Here is a 21,724-nt window from a genome sequence, read left to right as displayed (position 1 = left end):
CACGGTGGACCTTTCACCTCCCGAACGAACTCCCAGGTCCCAACTTACTTCAGCTGGCTCCCAGATCCAGCGTGCTCAGCGGCGAACGTTTTTTCCGCAAGTGTGGCCTTCACAGGGATCTTATGCCTTTTCTCCGTTTGCTATAATACCCAGGGTATTTCTGCAAGTTCGACGTCAACGTATGTCTTTGGGGTTGCTGACTCCGCTATGGAGCCAGGGGGCCCAGTTCCTTTGGCCATGCCTTCCTGCGTTCCGTGGAGAGAGCCACATTCATATTGCCCAGCAGGCAATCTATATCATCGTGATCCACTGCTCCTATCATCCCCCCTGATGCTCATTTCGGACCCCCTGGGCAATCCTACTCCACCTGCGCTTGGTGGCCTGGACTCTTTTAGGGGAGCCTGGAATGTTGAGGCATTATCGCAGTCGGCTGAGGACTTCCTCTGGGAATCCTGGGCCCCTGGAACTAGGAGATGCTATTTTTCAGCATGGAACTCCTGGTGTTGTTGGAGCTTGGAACGGGATACCGATCCCTTTACGGGCCCTGTAACCGGTGCTCTGTATTTTTTGTCTCATCTGTTTGGCCTAGGACGCTCATATTGTTCAGTTAAGGTGGCAAGATCCTTGATTTCGGCGCCCCACGTTCCGCTTTGAGGTTTCCCCATCGGTCAGGATCCGCTGGTTGCAGACTTATCAGTGGTATGAGACTGTCGCGACCGCCGATGCCCAAGTATTCCTCCCTCTGGGACGTACGCATGTTTTGTCGTTCATCTGGGATTGGCCTGAGATTCAAGACCTCTCCCATCATCAACTTTTGGCTAAATTTGCCCTCTTACTATGCCTTATTTCTTTCAAATGTGTTTCTGATGTCCGGCCCTTCGATGTCGATGATTTTTCTTTTTTCAGGAAGGGGTCACCTTCAGGGTGTCTAGGCGCTATATGTCTGATTCGACGGTTATTTTTTTCCCCATATTTTCGCGATTTGCCTAAGCTCTGTGTAACGACGACTCTGTCTCGTTATGTGGTGATTACCACTTCTCTTCGCTCTTCTCTTTCCGGCCAGTTGTTGATTTCTTGTGTCAGAACTCACAATCCGGTCTCGTTTCCTACTCTGGCACAATGGATTACATGGGTATTGGCATTGGCGGAGGTGAATTCAACCTTAGGAGCGCATTCGGTTAGGGGCGCGGGGGCTTCTGGAGCCTTCATGACGGGCGCTTCCCTTCAAGACATAATGCGTTTAACTGACTGATCCTGAGTAGATACCTTTCGCCAATTTTATTTTAGACCACCGGATCATGCCTCAGTTGCTTTGCTGTCGGAGCGTTAAAACAGCAAATATGAAGCCTCCTGTCATGCTATCAAATTGTAGATTATACTAGCTTTAGTGTAACTATAATCTTAATTTTATTAATGACAGGATGCAAATATTTCACTCCCAGTTTCTCCCTTCCCTTATTTTTGTTTGTTTGTTTGAATTGACCTGTTTTAGTGTTAGTCTGTTCTCCTGGACTGTGATAGACAGGTCATGTAATTGTCTATTTAGGGGAGGTCAGAGTGGTTTTTCTGGGATGTTGTACTGTCAGTACTTGATTGTGGGTATTCTTGTTTTCACAGTACATTTCATTAATTAATCGGAGTTTCGACTCTGTTTATCTTGTTTCAGTTTAATGGTTTGGCTACAGGTCCAAGTTCCAGATCTGCTTCAGGATGAAGTTCAAGGGTTCATCTGCTGTTCCACATTCGAGTTTCAGATGACAGTCATCGGCTGATTTTGTTTTTCTTTTTTCTGCTATTACTATTGAGTTGTATTTCGTTCATGTACTTTATTTTGTCACAGCTTGAAAGAGGAAGTAGTTGGTTGGGAGGGGCCTTTTATGGTTTCCTTACTTTTTTGTAATTGTTTTTTCTGTCTATGTTAATGTGCTGCTGTGGAGTTCTAGTAAAGAGAGACTTAAGCAAATATTTGCCTCCTGTCGTTAATAAAATTAAGATTAAAGTTACACTAAAGCTAGTAATCTACAAGTATCACTTATATTATTACTACAACTTGCATATAAGAATAAACTATTTTTGTGTGCCACTTATCAAGTTTAATTATTGCTGCAAACTGCATATAAGGATAATCAATTTCTATGCGCCACTCATTAACTCTAATTATAATTGATTCTAAATACTAATTCATATAAGAGAGGACATTATTACTATTTTTCTCTTTAAAGCAAACAAGAGGATTGCATAAAGTTTTTCATTTTTCTTTCATGCCAAAACTGGAAGTGTGAGATAAATTGTCTTCAACTTGATTCATTGAGAGAGAGATAAAACCTCTCAAGAAATCATACTGGAAGTTCTTTTTTTTTTTGTTCTTCTTAAAGGTATAGCTTGAGAACTGAGCGGGGACCGACCGAAGGGCAGGCTATTTCAGCTGCTGCCCATTCTCAGTATTCTCTTGCGACCCATGTTTTACTCTCCACAAGTTTAAGGGATAATCCAGACGTGGACCCCCTGCTCACGGTGCCTAGGGAGATATCAGCTATGCCTCACTGATGATGCCTAACAAGGCTGAGACGATCGTCTGGGGCTGCTGTGTTTCTTGTGCAGAGGCAACTTGCTGGCATTTCGGATCTGGACTGCCTGTATGGGTGGGACCAGTCTGATATGTTTCAGAGAAGTTCTCTCTGTAATGGCACAAGATGAGCAAAAAACAGCTTGAGAACTGAGCGGGGGCCGACCGAAGGGCAGGCTATTTCAGCTGCTGCCCGTTCTCGGTATTCTCTTGCGACCCATTTTTTACTCTCCACAAGTTTAAGGGATAATCCAGACGTGGACCCCTTGCTCACGGTGCCTAGGGGGATATCAGCTATGCCTCACTGATGATGCCTAACAAGGCTGAAACGATCGTCTGGGGTTGCTGTGTTTCTCGTGCAGAGGGAACTTGCTGGCATTTCGGATCTGGACTGCCTGTATGGGTGGGACCAGTCTGATATGTTTCAGAGAAGTTCTCTCTGTAATGGCACAAGATGAGCAAAAAACAGCTTGAGAACTGAGCGGGGACCGACCGAAGGGCAGGCTATTTCACCTGCTGTCCGTTCTCAGTATTCTCTTGCGACCCATTTTTTACTTTCTTAAAGGTATAGTACTACCTATTAATTCTGCAGTTGTGTTCCTCCATTTTCTGTCTAACAGTGGCAACTACAAAAGACTAGACAAACCCAATTTTGAATACCGTGGGTTGTCTACTTTTATAAATGCCATGATGGGGTTAATTTTCATTCCTGGGCTGCTATACGGTCTCAAAGGCAACATAGGCCTAGCAAACCAATCTGGCAAATTTCAATGTGCAAACATGGAAAAGGGGAAAGCCTTACATTTGACCTGTGTAAGTTTGCTAAACACATAAAACCTGTACATTGGGGGCATTGTTGTACTCGGGAGATGTTGCTGAACACATATAGGGGTGTTTTTTTGTCAATAACACATAACAGGAACTGAGAATCCATGCCTAAAATACAATGTGAGAGAAAAATAACACAAAAAATAACTACCCAAAACTTTGACAAAGACTGGTGGTAGAATTAGTGCATGGAAAGTGATAAAATACCACCATTTGAAATACCTTAAGGTGTCTACTTTTCAAAAATATATGGTTTGATGGGCGTAAATTACATTGGCCGGCTTAAAAAATGTCCCAAATAGGACATGGGTGCATGATTACCAGCTGTGAAAATTCGAAGTTCGAAAACTGGTGTGCGCACCCTCCAAATAAGGTATTTTAGCCCCCAGAGAACCCAACATACCTGTACATGGCGGGTATCACTATAACTCAGGAGATGTTGCTGAACACCTATTGGGGTGTTCCTTGGCAGTAAACCTTAAAGTTCTCAGTACATGTATTCTTAAATTGCCATGTGTGTCAAAAAAAAAACCAATTATTATTATTTTTTTTTAATTTGGCATAGATTGGTGGTAAAATGGTTGCATGAAAAGAGTCAAAATACCCCAAGTTTAATACCTTAGATTGTCTTCTTTTAAAAAAGATATACATGTTAAGGGTTATTCAGGGATTTCTGACAGATATCAGTGTTACAATGTAACTTGTGTTAATTTTGAGAAAAATGGTTTGGAAATAGCAAAGTGCTACTTGTACTTATAGTCCTATAACTTTCCAAAAAAAAAATCCAAGAACATGTTAACATTGGGAATTTATAAACTCAAAATGTATTAACTATTTATCATGGGTGTTTTTTGGCGGTTGTATATGCGTAACAGATTTTGGGGGTCAAAGTTCAAAAAGTGTGTTTTTTTTAAATTTTTTTCATCATACTTTATATTTTGTTTTATAATAAATTATATGATATGATGAAAATAATGGTATCTTTAGAAAGACCATTTAATGGTGAGAAAAACGGTATATAATATGTGTGGGTGCAGTAAATGAGTAAGAAGAAAATAACAGCTAAACACAGCCCTGATCCTTAACGGTAAGAAAATTGAAAAAAATAGGCTTGTCACTAAGGGGTTAAATAAAAAAACTTGAGTTAATCTTGCAATAATTGTATTATTATCTATGAATTGCTAATGCTATGTAACAAAAATAAGATCTGGTATAACTGTTAAACTAATCTGAAAAGTTATTCTAAACATGTCATCTCATTTCATCTGGTTGCAAATACTATGGATTATAACAATCAGCAAGGATTAAATCATTAGATTGACTGAAAAATCACAATTTAAATTGCATCTTACTGACTAGAGATTTAAAATATAATTTAAATCGAATCTCACTGTTTTAAATTATAGGTTATCTCAGGATATTCCTTTATATGTTTTTTTTTTTTTTTTTCCTTAAATCAATCAAAACATGATGTAACTTCTATGTCCACTTACTTTAGATTAGTAATGTTGCAGGAGAATAAACTATTAGTCTGCAATTATGTCTTTTTAGCTTGAAAAACGTTGAGCGACCTGATGCCGGGAGGTATTGGTGTGAGGCAGAGGACAATGGAAAGAAGGCAGTGTCTAGTGACATTTGGATTATGGTGGAAGGTAGGTTACATATGAGGACATGGTCATCCGTCCAATTCTACAATAATTCCTAATAAATAATTCCTAGAGGCCCTTATGGTCAATTGGGTTAAAATCGAACACTAAATGCCAAAACTCAGTATTATTAAAATAGACCTTCACCTACAAGAATAACAATATCTCCTTGAGCTAGACTAGATCTCTCACATTTTTTCTTTGGATAGGTATTGTGTGTTGTACAGTAGTTAAAGAATTCTGTAGTAAAAAAATATAATGAATGTATAATTTATACAAGCTCCTGGAAAAGCATTGATCTACCCCTCCTACATATGGTCGGTATGGAAGCCCAGGCAAGGTTTTTTTTTTTTTTATCTCAAACGTTTTCCCCGTTCCTTCTGAGAATTCAACATTGAATTCCCAGCAATTCACAGTTTAGAGAATAACCTTGTGAGTTAATAAGACTTATGAAATGTGGGTGTTTAAACCTGCAAATCTTGCATTTAAACAGGACAAACTGAAAAAAATCTAGCTAGAGTAACAGAATATTATCTGACTTCTCAAAGCGAATTAAAGAAACATATTTTTGTTTGTCTTGTATCCAGCTGTGAGTAACAGTCAACCCACAAGTTCCACAGTAACGGACTGCTGATAGAGAAAAATTTAAATATTATTTCGGTAGAAGGGATAAAGTCACAATGTTCTTTAATTAGAACAACACTACAGGAAAAGCTACCCACTGCCTATATATGTACATACAGTATCTCACAAAAGTGTGTACACCCCTCACATTTTTGTAAATATTTTATTATATCTTTTCATGTGACAACACTGAAGAAATGACACTCTGCTACAATGTAAAGTAGTAAGTGTGCAGCCTGTATAACAGTGTAAATTTGCTGTCCCCTCAAAATAACTCAACACACAGCCATTAATGTCTAAACTGTTGGCAACAAAAGTGAGTACAGCCCTAAGTTTAAATGTCCAAATTGGGCCCGGTGTCTCCGGTGTGAATGCGGAGCAGGTGTGCTTAATTTGGTGTTATCGCTCTCACACTCTCTCATACTGGTCACTGGAAGTTCAACATGGTACCTTATGGCAAAGAACTCTCTGAGGATCTGAAAAAAGAATTGTTGCTCTACATAAAGATGGCCTAGGCTATGAGAAGATTGCCAAGACCCTGAAACTTAGCTGCAGCATGGTGGGCAAGAACATACAGCGGTTTCACAGGACAGGTTTTACTCAGTACAGGCCTCGCCATGGTCGACCAAACAAGTTGAGTGCACATGCTCAGCATCATATCCAGAGGTTGTCTTTGGGAAATAGACATATGATTGCTGCAGAGGTTGAAGGGGTGCGGGGTCAGCCTGTCAGTGCTCAGACCATACGCTGCACACTGCATCAAATTGGTCTGCCTGGCTGTTGTCTCAGAAGGAAGCCTCTTCTAAAGATGATGCACAAGAAAGCCCGCAAACAGTTTGCGGCAGACTAAGGACATGGATTACTGGAACCAGGTCCTGTGCTCCGATGAGATCAAGATAAACTTATTTGGTTCAGATGGTGTCAAGCGTGTGGGGCGGCAACCAGGTGAGGAGTACAAAGGCACTTGTGTCTTGCCTATAGTCAAGCATGGTGGTGGGAGTGTCATGGTCTGAGCCTGCATGAGTGCTGCCATGAATGCCAACATGTACTCTGACATACTGAAGCAGAGCATGATCCCCTCCCTTCGGAGACTGGGCCGCAGGGTAGTATTCCAACGTGATAACGACCCCACACACACCTCCAAGACGACCACTGTCTTGCTAAAGAAGCTAAAGGTGATGGACTGGCCAAGCATGTCTCCAGACCTAAACCCTATTGGGCATCTGTGGGGCATCCTCAAACGGAAGGTGGGGTAGCACAAGGTCCAGCTCCGTGATGTCATCATGCAAGAGTGGAAGAGGACTCCAGTGGCAACCTGTGAAGCTCTGGTGAACTCCATGCCCATGAGGGTTAAGGCAGTGCTGGAAAATAATGGTGGCCACACAAAATATTGACACTTTGGGCCTAATTTGGACTTTTCCACTTAGGGGTGTACACACTTTTGTTGGCAATGGTTTAGACATTATTGGCTGTGTATTGTGTTATTTTGAGGAAACCGCAAATTTACATTGTTATACAGGATGTACACGTACTACTTCACATTGTAGCAGAGTGTAATTTCTTCAGTGTTGTCACATGAAAAGATATAAAATATTTACAAAAATGTGAGGGGTTTACTCACTTTTGTGAGATACTGTATAAATATATAATGTTAAAGTAGAGATTGTAGCCGTATTAGTCCAGTGATGCAGATGTATAAAAACAGATACAATTTGTATCTTGTAATACCTTTTTTTCTTTTTGGACTAACATAATTCTGAAATGACAAGCTTTCGGGAGAATCTCCCTTTCTCAAGTCTAAAGCATTTCTGAGCAAAGATGACACGGAGAATTTAAAGTTGAGTTGTGATACCTGGGTTAAAGAGACTTGAGTGCTGATAAGACACATGTTTGATAGAAAATATACATCATTCTCACAGAGGTCATAAATATCTTTTGTGTAGATCACAGAGTGAGGGAGAGAGAGAAAAAAATGCAAAATGTACAGAAGATGGTGCTAGAATAATAAAATATATATATATATATATATATATATATATATATATATATATATTTTATTATATATATATATATATATATATATATATATATATATATATATATATATATTAGTGTTAAAGTAGAGATTGTAGCCGTATTAGTCCAGTGATGTAGATGTAAAAAATTGAATTTGTATCTTGTAATACCTTTTTTATTGGATTAACAGACTTTTTTAATGACACGCTTTCGGGAGAACCTCCCTTTCTCTTTTTTTTTTTTTTTTGTAAATCTTTATTGAGGTAAAGACATCAGTGTAACATGACTTATGTTGTACCGACAGTATCAATATGTTTAAATTTAACATGAACAAATCAACTGTACATCTGAACAATGAGTTTGCTAATACCAATATTACAACTTAACAATCCACATGTGTGATTGGTCTTTGCCTTTTGTTTTTTGTTTTTTTGTGTTCTCGTCATCGTTTATCTTCATGCATGTAAGAAAAATTTGTAGGTAATTATATCACAATGAATAGCAAAATCGGGAGTTCAAAGGTAAGGGTATGGCACATGGTCAGCATTAAATCACAGTCTGTTTATACCTGCTAGTGCAATTAAGAATAATTCCATCGTTCAAGTGTAGGACATAGCATAGGAGGATCCACTTGGTGTTCTATATTTAACAATTAGGATAGATCAGGTATCCATGACATTTTACCCGCCATTACCCACTAGGCCGAGCTATAGCAATTGGGTTTGTGAAATTGGCCTTATCCTAGGTCTCGCTGATCTCAACAAGACCACCCCACGGGGGAGCAGTGAATGCCATTACCCCTGGCCTGTCGGTAGAAAGCAGGTGTAACCCTTCCGTCTAAGGTCAGTAATCAGAGTCCTCTCCCAAAGCGTTTCAGTCTCGGGTCTGTCAGTGCTCGAGTGTAGTGTTGCATGGGTCGTGGATGTGATCAGTCGCATTTTGAGGTATAAGTTCGTCGACGTATCATTCCACTGTAACCTAATCCCCCTAGTCTGAGGTCATGTGCGGATTAATGGGGTATAGTGCGTGTTAAGTAGGTGATCATCTCCTTCCTATCTACTGCGTAGTTGCGCGGTGAGTAGTATTAAGGTCGTGGTGGAGAGGGTTATGTTCTTTATGCTATGGTGCAGGTAATTCGAGATTATAAGCAACATTGCCAGTGCTTGGGTTATTAGGGAGAACGGGGGGTGGGTGGGGAGGGGGGGGGGGGGGGAGGGAGGTGCAGGGACCATGGTCGGTCACGGTAGTTCTGTAAGTTACGGTATGTAGTGTAGCGGTCAGTGTGTAACTTGAGACTTTAGTGATTAGCGTTGGGGGCAGGTAGCAGTGGCACGATGCCTCGTATGTTATGACATCGCGGTGTATGTACGGCCCTCTCACCCCAGGAATAAAACCATCTCTTCCCCTCAGGAGTGTGGGTTTGTGTGGATCCCGAGTTCAGGGTCATTGTCATCGTCGCCCCTGCCCACCCGATGAAGAGATTGCTATTGGGTTGTCAGACACGTTGAGATCACGAAGTGGGCAGTGTGTGCGTGGTACTCCCCATAGTTATGGTTAGACATCAATCACCGGGGAGGCTCATAGAGGTCTGAGGTGTACGTGTCTTGCCGTGCACTATCAAAGCTCATTTACAGCAGGTGGCCCGTATGGCATGGGTGAAATTTTAAAGACCCCGTTCCCAGTACCTAACAGCAATGTGACGGTGATAGAGTTAGATAGCATACAGATGGGAAACAGTGTGTAAACTTATATCAGGCAGTATAAAGTCCATATGAGTAACATTGGGATTGCATATTCACGTGTCCTGCTACGTTGCCGTCTGAACTGATGTCCCAAGACTGGTATCGGCAGGCAACTTGGAGACTGGCCCCATAAAAAACCCCCCCAAAGACCCCGACCCGATGTCCCCCACCCCACAAATATTTCCAGAGCCCCAGTAGCAGCGGAATCAGGGGGGCGGAGAGGATAATGCAGGGGGAGCGGCACCGTATCAGACATAGCGCCAGGAGTCTATAGTCCCGGAGGGGGCCCCATTTAGAAAAAATAACCCCAATGTACCTGAGGGTGGCAGCTGTGAGTATTCCGTCCTCATCGTCGGGCGTGTGGGACACAGGCAACAATCTTCCCATGGTAGGAAAGTGAGGTATGTCCTAGGTAGGCTGGAACTGCAATGGCGTTGAGGTGGGGCAAAGAGCAGGCCGGGGAAAGTGAGAATATCCAGGTTGATCCTTGGTAGCCTTCATCGGGTAGGAGTCTTATTCTTCAGGTGAGGTTGGGTTTCTGCGCCGCCTGGTGAGCTCAGGTGGTGGGGATCTGGCTTCCCTGCGTCTGCTCCCTCTTTGCGGTCTTGGGGGCAGGCCTGGGGGGCCTAATATCCAATTCGGTACCGGCAGCGGGGGGAGGCCGAGTTCTTCCAGGAAACCCGGTATATCTTCTGGCCCCCTAAGAGATATCCAACGGTTACCTTGTCGTGCCATGAGGGCGAATGGGAATCCCCATTTATACGTGATGCGGCGGTCCCTGAGTGCAGTAGTGACCGGGCGGAGTGCGCGGCGTGCTTCTAAGGTTAACGGGGACAAGTCATTAAATAACGATACCTGTGCCCCCCGGTAGGGCCATGCCGGTCGTTCCCGTGCTTTTTGCATGATAGCATCTTTCGTTGGGAAGGAATGCAGGCAACAGATAATGTCCCTCGGGCCTTCCTCCACAGTTCGCGGTCGTAGTGTTCTATGGGCTCTTTCAAATTCAATCACGTGTGGGGTGGGAGTCTGGAGTATAGAGTGGAATAACTCCGTCAGCACCCCCTCCACGTTCTCGGCGCCCTCCGATTCCGGTACGCCACGGACTCGGATATTACACCTCCTGCCCCTGTTATCTACATCCTCAAGGTGCCTCCTCATGGACAAGAGCATCCCACCCTGGCGTGCCACGGCGGTGTCTGTAGTTTGGAGGCGCGCTGTGAAGGCCGCAGCAGACTCCTCCATGGCTGTGATGTGGCCTGTGTGTGCAGTTACCTCTGCGCGGAGCCCCGCCAGTTCCGCCCTCACCGCCTCTTGGATGGATGTGGTAAGGGCCTGTAGGTCGGTTTTAGTGACCATAGCTGCTGTTAGGGTCTGCAGTTTCTCTTCGATCCTCTCGAAGGGAGCGGTGCCAGAGTCCGCAGCAGACGGCGCCGCCATCTTGGGGCTGCTCGGCTCCCCGCTCGTGGTAGGATGCGGGTGCAGAAAAGTGTCCAGGGGTCTTTGAAGTTGTTTCCTCGGAGTCTGGGGGTTGTCTGGTCGCTTCGTGCGACCCATTTAGCCTTGGTAAGCGCTGTTAAGAGCTGATACGAGGGATGGTGGAGCGGAGCTCTTCTCTCACGCGTCCATCTTGGTCGGCACCTAAACCACGCCCCCCCTTTCTCAAGTCTGAAGCATTTCTGAGCAAGATAACACATAGAATTCAAAGTTGAGTTGTGATACAGGGGTTAAAGCGACATGAGTTCAAATAAGACACAGGTTTGTTAGAAAATAAACACTATTCTTGCAGAGGGTCATAAATATCTTTCTGAAGAGCAGAGTGAGGGGGGAGAGGGAGAAAAAAAAACCAAGCAGACCGTGCAGAAGATGGCACACTTTATACATACATACACACACACATAAATATGTATATGCAAACGAATGTACCATCTTCTGCTCTGTCTGCTTGTTTTTTTTTTCTCCCTCTCCCCCCTCACTCTGCTCTTCAGAAAGATATTTGCAAGAATGGTGTCTATTTTCTAACAAACCTGTGTCTTATCTGCAATCATGTCACTTTAACCCCTGTATCACAACTCAACTTTGAATTGTATGTGTTGTCTTGCTCAGACATGCTTTAGGCTTGAAATAGGGAGGTTCTCCCGAAAGCTTGTCATTAAAATATTCTGTTAGTGACTCCAATAAAAAAGGTATTACAAGATACAAATGTTATTTGTTTTTTTACATAGAGAGAGAAAGAGAGAGAGAGACCATTAGCTCAAATTTAACTCATTGGTACTCTTGCACTTTTCAGGCTCTATCAAATATGCATTTTTTTTGTGTTCATGTTTATTACATGTTTAGTATGTTATCCAGTTGTAATATGTTATGGCACCATTATTTAAGAGCTTTTGTTTAATACTTACTGATTATTATTTTAAACGGACATCTTGTAGTCTAGTTCTAAGTGCATTATTTCCCCTGGAAGCATGCCCTTTTTAGGATTTACTGCACATAGGCTTTTTATGTTATTGCCTGAATATTTGAAAGGACTGTTTATTTAGGCCATGTGTTTTTAATGATTATTATTTTACACAGGTGTCCCTTATTTTATCTTGGAACCAAAGGATTTGGCTGTATTTCCAAACGCATCATTTAATATGTCTTGTGCAGCTGTTGGACCACCAGAGCCGCTGGCTATCATATGGTGGATGGGAGAGCCGCCAGTTTCTAGGAAATCTGACCATTCTCCCTCAGTTTTAATAGTACCAGGTAATAGTCTTTCATCTGTATTTAGTATTGGATGAAACACAAACAAACAAATGTATGTATCTTTGTTTAGTGTCCTTCATAGTGGTGTACTAAGTGGGGGGCGAAGGGGGTGGTCTGCCTTGGGTGCCACCACATATGGGGTGTTATGAAAAGGGCCAGACATGTGTTAGCTGTGTGGCCACACAGGTTGCCATGGCAGCTGGGGCACTGGGCGGCCAACACCGTTCACACAAGCAGAGGCTTGCAATGCAGCCACTTCAAAACCGGCCACATGAGAGGAAAGTGGGGGTGAAGCCAATCCAGTGGTGGTGCAGAGCCAATCCAACATCAGGGGTGGAGCTTAACACGGCCCCCACCTGCTGCTGTTACTGCTGCACATGGAGGGGAAGCAAGGAGGAGTCCCTGCTTCCCCAACTGACGGACTTCGGAGAATCCACTCCTCCTCCAGCCCATAGTGTCTGTAAGTAAGTGAGAGAGACTCTGTGTGTGTGTGTGTGTGTGTGTGTGACTGTCTGCCTCTAACTGTGTGTGTGTGTGTGTGTGTGTGTGTGTGTGTGTTTGACTGTTTGCCTGTAAGTTGGTGTGTGTATTACTGTCTGCCTGTAACTATATATGTGTGTGTGTGTGTGTGACTGCCTGTATTTTTGTGTGTGTGTCTCTGACTGTCTGCCTGTAACTGTGTGTGATACTGTCTGCTTGTGTGTGTGTGTGACAGTCTGCCTGTGACTGTATATGTGAGTGGCTGCATGTGACTCTGTGTGTGTTTTTGTGACAGTCTGCCTGTGACTGTATATGTGACTGTTTGCCTGTAACTGTGTGCGTTACTGTCTGGCTGCGACTGTGTGTGTATGCCTATAACTGTGTGTGACTGTATGCCTGTAACAGTGTTTAGGGGTGCAGGGATTTTTAGAAGGTGGCAGGGGTCTTGTATAGGGGGGACTAAGCAGAGGATTTGTGGAAGGGAGTTGCAGGGGTTTGTAGAATGGGCGTTAGGACAGGGATTTTGTAGGAGTGGCGGGCAAGAAAGGGGTTTTGTAGAAGGGAGCAGACAGGAGTTTTACAACATTTACAAATTTGTGCAATACATTATAAAAAAAAAAAATCATTTTAAAAGTTGTTGTGGTCGTGACTTAAATATGAATATTAATCTCTTAATACATAATAATTAAGCAATACGGAACAACATTAATATTTTTATAGTTCATGGTATTATGGTCAAATATGTGGATAGAAAATACACAAAACATTGTAATATTAAATGTATATTTAATATAACTATAATAAATAAACAGATTCTAGCAGAATGTCAATTTACCACAATAATTATACAATACAAAACTACAACATATTACTTACAAAAGGTTGCTAAATGTTATACAAAAGGCTATTACAGTTGCTATATGTTACAATGGATTCATATTACTTACAATGCCCCAGCCCTTTGGCTGGGGTTAAGTCAGAGCTGGTACTACATCTTAGGTTCAGTCAGGTACGGGCAAAGAGACAGAGTTTCTCCTACATCTTGTTTTTATTCAGTGTAAGTAGGCTGGCCTGTGATGTCACTGCCAGAAGCACATGTCTTCCTACACACTGCCCCTAGTGGTGCCTCCAAAGCATTACACTAAATATGCTTTCTTTATGATGTAAAGTCATTAATTAAGTGTTCTTGCATAGCAAGACCACTTAATGTTATCTCACATATATATTATTATTATTATTATTATTCTTATTATAGCCAAATTTGCCACCCTAACTCCTCCCACAGTTTTTACACTACATAGACAAAAATATACCAAAACGTGCAGATTGTTCCCGATCGGATTGCTATTACTTTGTGGAACGTTTCGCCGAATGGTTCACGGAATATCGTCGTTCTTGTGGCGAAATTTGTCCCATAGGAATGAATGGCAAAGCTAGAGTGGGAGCTGTCAAAAGCTGAAAAATCAGGACATGATTTCTAAACTGCCACCACTCCCTCATTTTCAGGCCCACCTACACAAATCTTATATCAAAACGTTCAGCTATCCCTGCTGCCACTAGAAATGTCCACTGCTAAGCCATAGTCCTGATAGTTTTCACAATATGACCATTTGTTTGCAACTCACACCTTCCATTGACATTCATTGAAACTCCACTCTGCAAAGCTCACATTTGAAGGGCAATTTCTAAACTGCGACTGTGCCTTCATTGTTAATATCTCAGACACATACTATACATCAAAATGTAGGTCTGGGTCTTGTGATTCTCACAATATAAAGCTCTTCACTGTAGGATTTATAGTTTTTAAAATACGACCGTTTGAAGATGGCAACCGCCAAAATACTCTGACCTGTGCAAGGCTGCAGCAGCAAGTGATGTCATAGACAAAGCCTTTTACACCTGCTAATTTTTTATAACTGTATGTTTTAATGTAACTGGGAAGCACTTTGGGCAACAACGTTGCAATTAAATGTGCTATATAAATAAATAATAACAGTTACTCCGCCCACTCTAGTTGTAGACTACTGATGGAGGCAAGAACACTTCACACAATTTCCCCAGAAATTGTAGCTTTTCTAGTTAATAGATACCATTACAAACCACCCTTTGACTTATGTCATAAAACAAGCATTTATAAAACTAGTAAATTTTGAATCTTCCCCATTTTAACACTACCTGCCCTACAACAAAACCCACCTTTTGAAGAACGATACCCATTTACCCATTAATTATTACCCATTAACATTTTTTTGCTTATATAAATGTTCACCATTGAGCACATGCATTACCAGTTGGGAAACCTTGGCCTAAAGTAGGCACATACCCACCCTTATAATAATGAACAACTCAAACCATGTTTTCTTAGATTAACCAATGATATTGTGTTCATGTGAGGATGTGTTTTGGAGCTTAATATAGCATTAGGCACGACAAACCTATAACACCTGTGAATCATGACACAGACGGACAGTCACTGGAGCTCGTTTTCTGTAGCCTATGGCTGGTCTGTGTGACTGGCATTTTCACAAACATTAGTCCTGGAAACTGGATACTCTCTTCTTGGACAGTCTCATAGAACATACACATGTAGACAGGGATGAATGAAATAATTTGAGCAAACAAGGACATAGGATTTTGTAAAACAACAGTTCATGTGTGCAGGGACTTTTGTGTGTTTTGTGGTCACTTGTCACGGTATCCTGCTCTGCATGTATTATTTTACCTACTCCCATCACTCTCAGCTTCAGTATTTCTTCTCATAAGAACAGTTTATGTGTTCAGGGACTTTAGTGTGTTTTGTAGTCACATTCTGTTTACCACCTTGACGTAACACAGTTTTCTACTCCTGATGCATTTTGTCCCTACTCTCATCACTCTCAGCTGCAATATTTTTCTTCAACAATTGAGTATAGAGTGTCCAGAGCTGCTGCTTCTTCTAGTTCATGAGTTGCAATAAAAAGCTCCTTGCTGGAAAGTTCTTGAATGAAAACACAGGCAATGACGTACACAAACATAAATGGCCGATAACTCTGTGCCAATTATCACAAGTACTATTTGATTGTGGTGTCTTAACTATATTTACCCTATGGCATTAAGTAAATACCTACACACCTCCTGAGAATTCTCTCTTCACATCCAGCGCACTCCTGATTCACAGATAAACACAATATCACTGTCATATTTAACCAATTTAACCTAAACACCCACCAAAACAAAATAAATTCCAATTTACCACCCTTCTATTTAAACATGTATAGATAACCCTAAATGCGTACTTTCTCTTATCCCTCTTATCACTCTTCCGTCCACTCATGCACTTTACAGAGACACAAATCAAGCACCTACTGGACAATGGGGTTCCCTCGTTGGAGTCCTCCCACCCTAGTTCTGTTTTCACAAATACCCCCTGGTTCCTATGGGTCAATTCCCCCTTTCCCAGGCAAGCACACATACATGCATACATACATACATACATACAACAACAACACATAAAGTTTTCAATTGCAATACAATCATAAAAAATAAGAGAATAGTATGCACAAAATCATAGCATAGACATGTTAAATAGACACAATAAAATAAAACACATTCAATAGCTAATCACAGGTCAACATTTAAACACTGGTTTCCATCTGGTATTCTATCTGTGATTCAATGTCCACCCCTGGTTTCTGTTATATCTAAAAAAGGTAAGAAAACAGATCAGGATTACTTTTCCTAGTCACTTATAGCGTATACTGCCAAATCCTTTACTTAGCATATATACATATATACACATATAAATAAATTCCTTCAATTTTTTTATTTTATAAACAATTTGTTCAACAAGGTAACTTTATTAATTTTCTACTCGGCTCTTAAAATAAACAATCAGCTAATAGCTGCTTTCTGCATCCTACTTGAAATTCAGGAGTACACAAAACAAATTTCTAGCCAACTTAAACATGTTTAATAACTTTCCACCCTTTGGATAAATTATAGAGGAGTGAACCACAACACCTCTTCCGCCTCTGATGAAAGACTATAGGTCAATATGTCTCAAAGTTCAACACTTCTGACAGCTATGAGTGACTCCCTATTAATTTTTAGCCTTTTCACGGACATGTCTGCACCTCACGGCTAAGGGCCTGCACAACTATCCACCATGTGGTGGCAGTGGCTTTCCGCATGGGGGTGAAAAGCCCCCTCAAAATTATAGAGGAGCAAACCTACAGCAACCTCTTTTCTGGCTCGATTAAAGGTTATGGGCCAATATATCTGCAATTTAACTGCACAACAGCTATTGGGTATGCTCCCCCTTCTACGGACACGTAATTATAGAGGAGTGAACCACAACACCTCTTCCGCCTCTGATGAAAGACTATAGGTCAATATGTCTCAAAGTTCAACACTTCTGACAGCTATGAGTGACTCCCTATTAATTTTTAGCCTTTTCACGGACATGTCTGCACCTCACGGCTAAGGGCCTGCACAACTATCCACCATGTGGTGGCAGTGGCTTTCCGCATGGGGGTGAAAAGCCCCCTCAAAATTATAGAGGAGCAAACCTACAGCAACCTCTTTTCTGGCTCGATTAAAGGTTATGGGCCAATATATCTGCAATTTAACTGCACAACAGCTATTGGGTATGCTCCCCCTTCTACGGACACGTAATTATAGAGGAGTGAACCACAACACCTCTTCCGCCTCTGATGAAAGACTATAGGTCAATATGTCTCAAAGTTCAACACTTCTGACAGCTATGAGTGACTCCCTATTAATTTTCAGCCTTTCCACAGACATGTCTGCACCTCGCGGCTAAGGGCCTGCACAACTATCCACCCTGTGGTGGTAGTGGCTTTCCGCATGGGGGTGACCGCCCCCGCAAAATTATAGAGTTGCAAACATACAGCAACCTCTTTTCCGGCTCGATTAAAGGTTATGGGCCAATATGTCTGCAATTTAACCAGTACACTCACGTATCACTTATTGTATATTTCCTGGTCTCTCAGGAATTTCTATTAAATAGCTTATCCCCTTCCCAGGCAATATACAATGAAAACTAGTCACCAAGGGTCTCTATGGTCATGATAGGCCACCCTACCACTAGTGTAATACGTCCTTATTTTATATATTTCCTGGTCTCTCAGAGATTTTGCATTTCCCTTTCCCAGAGCAATATATATAAACTATTACTAATAAGTTACAAAAGGCTACTTATAAGTAATACAGGATTTCAAATACAGGATAGAACTGCACAACAACTATTGGGTATGCTCCCCCTTCTCCGGACACGTATATTCATAGGATGGAAATATTAAAATCAGTTATATAGATGGCTTCTAAAAGAATATGAATCTCAATCTGAGCCCATACACTTACTTTGTTAAAAATGCTAACTTGTTAAAATATTCTAACCAGACCAAATAGGACAACAAGGAATTATTTTACCATTTTTTCTGTTCATTTGTTACCACTTCCTGAACACATATCCTGTAATTCCTTAGTCCTGGATATGAAAGCTGAAAAACACTCCACAAATTGATTAGTTTAGGCAATTACATTTACAAAACAATGCATCCTTTACTATGCAGTTTATTTTCTCATACAGGTAAGACTACCCGCCCCCAACAAGGACAAATTCTCCCCCAGCTGTAGCTGAAAAGGATGGTCTCTTACATCACCAACCATCCCCCAAACATGTGCTTCACTGTTTTGACTAGGATGTACACTACATGTTCACACAACTGTTAAATTAAAAAGGTGGTCTTTCCTTCATGAGTCATATATATATATATATATATATATATATATATCCATACTAATATTCTATGTATACGCTCACATAAATCTAATATTCGCTCAATCTGCTTTACTGAACTTATCTTTTACTTAAATACTAATTTAATCAGTTTAGTCCAAATATATTTTCAACTAAACAAATCCTTGAATGCCAAACAAATGTAAATTTGTACACAAACAAACAGGGTCAAGTAACCAGCAATAAAAACCTGGTGAACAGGTTTAGTTAAAAGTCTTTTTCTATGCAAATGGTATTCACACCATGTGGTCAATGGTGTATTGAAACCCACATGGTCAGACAAAAAGTAAAATATATATATATTTTTTTACTACAGGGAGTGCAGAATTATTAGGCAAATGAGTATTTTGACCACATCATCCTCTTTATGCATGTTGTCTTACTCCAAGCTGTATAGGTGTCAGGGATCTTACCTGGAGTGGGAGTCCGGCAGGCAGAGTTAAGGCACCCTTTGCAATTCAGCACAGACCGAGGGGACTCAGGACAGAAATCCCCAATGGTGTGACACAGTGCACTGGGGCTGAAATAACCAGTGCTTCCTGGAACGCAGTACAGACAAGGGAAATCCAGAAGAGTAGTTGGTAACAGAAACAGAACTCAGGACTGGCGGCAATCAGGCGAAAACAGTAGACGAGCAGGAGATCAAAACCAGGAGTCAGATAAACAGCAGTGAAACCAAACGGAACAGGAAACACGATCTGACAACGAGGACCAGACTTGCGAGGTTTAAATAGGGAGTCTCAAGCAATGATCATGGAACCAGGAACAGGTGTGCAAATCCCAGGCAAACAGGCTCAGGCTACAGGATACCAAGAACATCTAGAAACAGTCAAAGATGCGTGGAGACCAATGTAAGGATCCTGACTGGGATGCAGGCAACTCAGGTTCGATCCCAGCCAGAGCCAAATACACAATATTGTGTAAAACACAATGATGATCCAGACAATAGGCTCGAAAGCGTACTACCAATTAAGCATATTAGGTGATGTGCATCTCTGTAATGAGAAGGGGTGTGGTCTAATGACATCAACACCCTATATCAGGTGTGCATAATTATTAGGCAACTTCCTTTTCTTTGGCAAAATGGGTCAAAAGAAGGACTTGACAGGCTCAGAAAAGTAAAAAATAGTGAGATATCTTGCAGAGGGATGCAGCACTCTTAAAATTGCAAAGCTTCTGAAGCGTGATCATCGAACAATCAAGCGTTTCATTCAAAATAGTCAACAGGGTCGCAAGAAGCGTGTGGAAAAACCAAGGCGCAAAATAACTGCCCATGAACTGAGAAAAGTCAAGCGTGCAGCTGCCAAGATGCCACTTGCCACCAGTTTGGCCATATTTCAGAGCTGCAACATCACTGGAGTGCCCAAAAGCACAAGGTGTGCAATACTCAGAGACATGGCCAAGGCTGAAAGACGACCACAAGCTGAAACATCAAGACTGGGCCAAGAAATATCTCAAGACTGATTTTTCTAAGGTTTTATGGACTGATGAAATGAGAGTGAGTCTTGATGGGCCCGTGGCTGGATTGGTAAAGGGCAGAGAGCTCCAGTCCGACTCAGACGCCAGCAAGGTGGAGGTGGAGTACTGGTTTGGGCTGGTATCATCAAAGATGAGCTTGTGGGGCCTTTTCGGGTTGAGGATGGAGTCAAGCTCAACTCCCAGTCCTGCTGCCAGTTTCTGGAAGACACCTTATTCAAGCAGTGGTACAGGAAGAAGTCTGCATCCTTCAAGAAAAACATGATTTTCATGCAGGACAATGCTCCATCACACGCATCCAAGTACTCCACAGCGTGGCTGGCAAGAAAGGGTATAAAAGAAGAAAATCTAATGACATGGCCTCCTTGTTCACCTGATCTGAACCCCATTGAGAACCTGTGGTCCATCATCAAATGTGAGATTTACAAGGAGGGAAAACAGTACACCTCTCTGAACAGTGTCTGGGAGGCTGTGGTTGCTTCTGCACGCAATGTTGATGGTGAACAGATCAAAACACTGACAGAATCCATGGATGGCAGGCTTTTGAGTGTCCTTGCAAAGAAAGGTGGCTATATTGGTCACTGATTTGTTTTTGTTTTGTTTTTGAATGTCAGAAATGTATATTTGTGAATGTTGAGATGTTATATTGGTTTCACTGGTAAAAATAAATAATTGAAATGGGTATATATTTGTTTTTGTTAAGTTGCCTAATAATTATGCACAGTAATAGTCACCACTGATGTAGAATTATTAAAAATCTTTAATGTACTTGTATTGAATTATTGCACTAACTCCATTTTAACCTCATACTGTGACAAACCCTCCATTTTGTCCTCCTAACCTGACTTCTTCATTCCTCCATTTTGTCCTCATAACCTAACTTCTACATTTTAAAACTACATTACATGACAGAATTTCCCAGCACATCTAACAATGGACAAAGACTGTATTTTCTATAAAGACATGATTAACTCAGGAACTGCTGACTTTCCCCTAACTTGCAACATAGTATAATTTGAAGGCCATGAGAACACAGTAGTAATGAAATGTTCTATTCATAAGAGACCTTGCACCTGGCCACGAGGCCTGAGATCACCGACCGTGTAAAATTACGCTCAAGACCCCCTTGTCCCCACCCGTGTCCAGAACAATCCCACCTCTTGGTGGGTGGGCACGGGACTAACCACTTAGTTTTTAAGCCAATTAATAATATTGATAGGTGGACACTAATCCCGACACTTAACAATTAATCCAATTAATGATGTTTATTTGCTGATATTCTAATAATCAATGATGACGCAAAATGCCTCTTAAAAGGGCCTGCGCGCCCGTTTTTTAATCACTTGCCAATAAATTTTCTCGAAGTTATTTTAACCTGAACTCTGTGTGTCAGACTTAATTACTTCAGCGTATATACGCAATTCAATTTTCTTAATTTGGACAGGAACAGATAGACATTTAAACATTTTGGTTTACTGCTAAAAAGTACCATAACAACTGCACACACAGATATCCCCCTAAAATAGCTAAAACTAAAAACAAACTAAAAACTACTTCCAAAAATATTCAGCTTTGATATTAATGAGTTTTTTGGGTTCATTGAGAACATGGTTGTTGTTCAATAATAAAATTAATCCTCAAAAATACAACTTGCCTAATAATTCTGCACTCCCTGTATATAAAAATGACCAAAGATTGGTAAAACGTAACAAGCGACACAATAATTCATCGCTATGTTCTACAACAAGAGATACCTTAAAAACAAATATCTAATCCCTATCTACTATCTGCATTCATTCCA

At 41.4% G+C, this 21,724-nt stretch overlaps 1 protein-coding gene across 1 annotated transcript in view; it reads left to right on the top strand.

The window, feature by feature from the left end:
• The window catches only part of TYRO3 (TYRO3 protein tyrosine kinase), a 926,976-nt gene that overhangs the window by 164,647 nt on the left and 740,605 nt on the right, over positions 1-21,724 (top strand). Inside the window, exons 3-4 of the mRNA XM_063440254.1 lie at positions 4,946-5,046; positions 11,994-12,167. Coding sequence (XP_063296324.1) covers positions 4,946-5,046; positions 11,994-12,167 — 275 coding nt within the window. The remainder of the gene's footprint in view (positions 1-4,945; positions 5,047-11,993; positions 12,168-21,724) is intronic.

Source organism: Pelobates fuscus, chromosome 13 (genome assembly GCF_036172605.1).
Source record: "Pelobates fuscus isolate aPelFus1 chromosome 13, aPelFus1.pri, whole genome shotgun sequence".
Classification (NCBI taxonomy): domain Eukaryota; kingdom Metazoa; phylum Chordata; class Amphibia; order Anura; family Pelobatidae; genus Pelobates; species Pelobates fuscus.
This window is presented reverse-complemented; position numbering and strand designations above follow the sequence as displayed.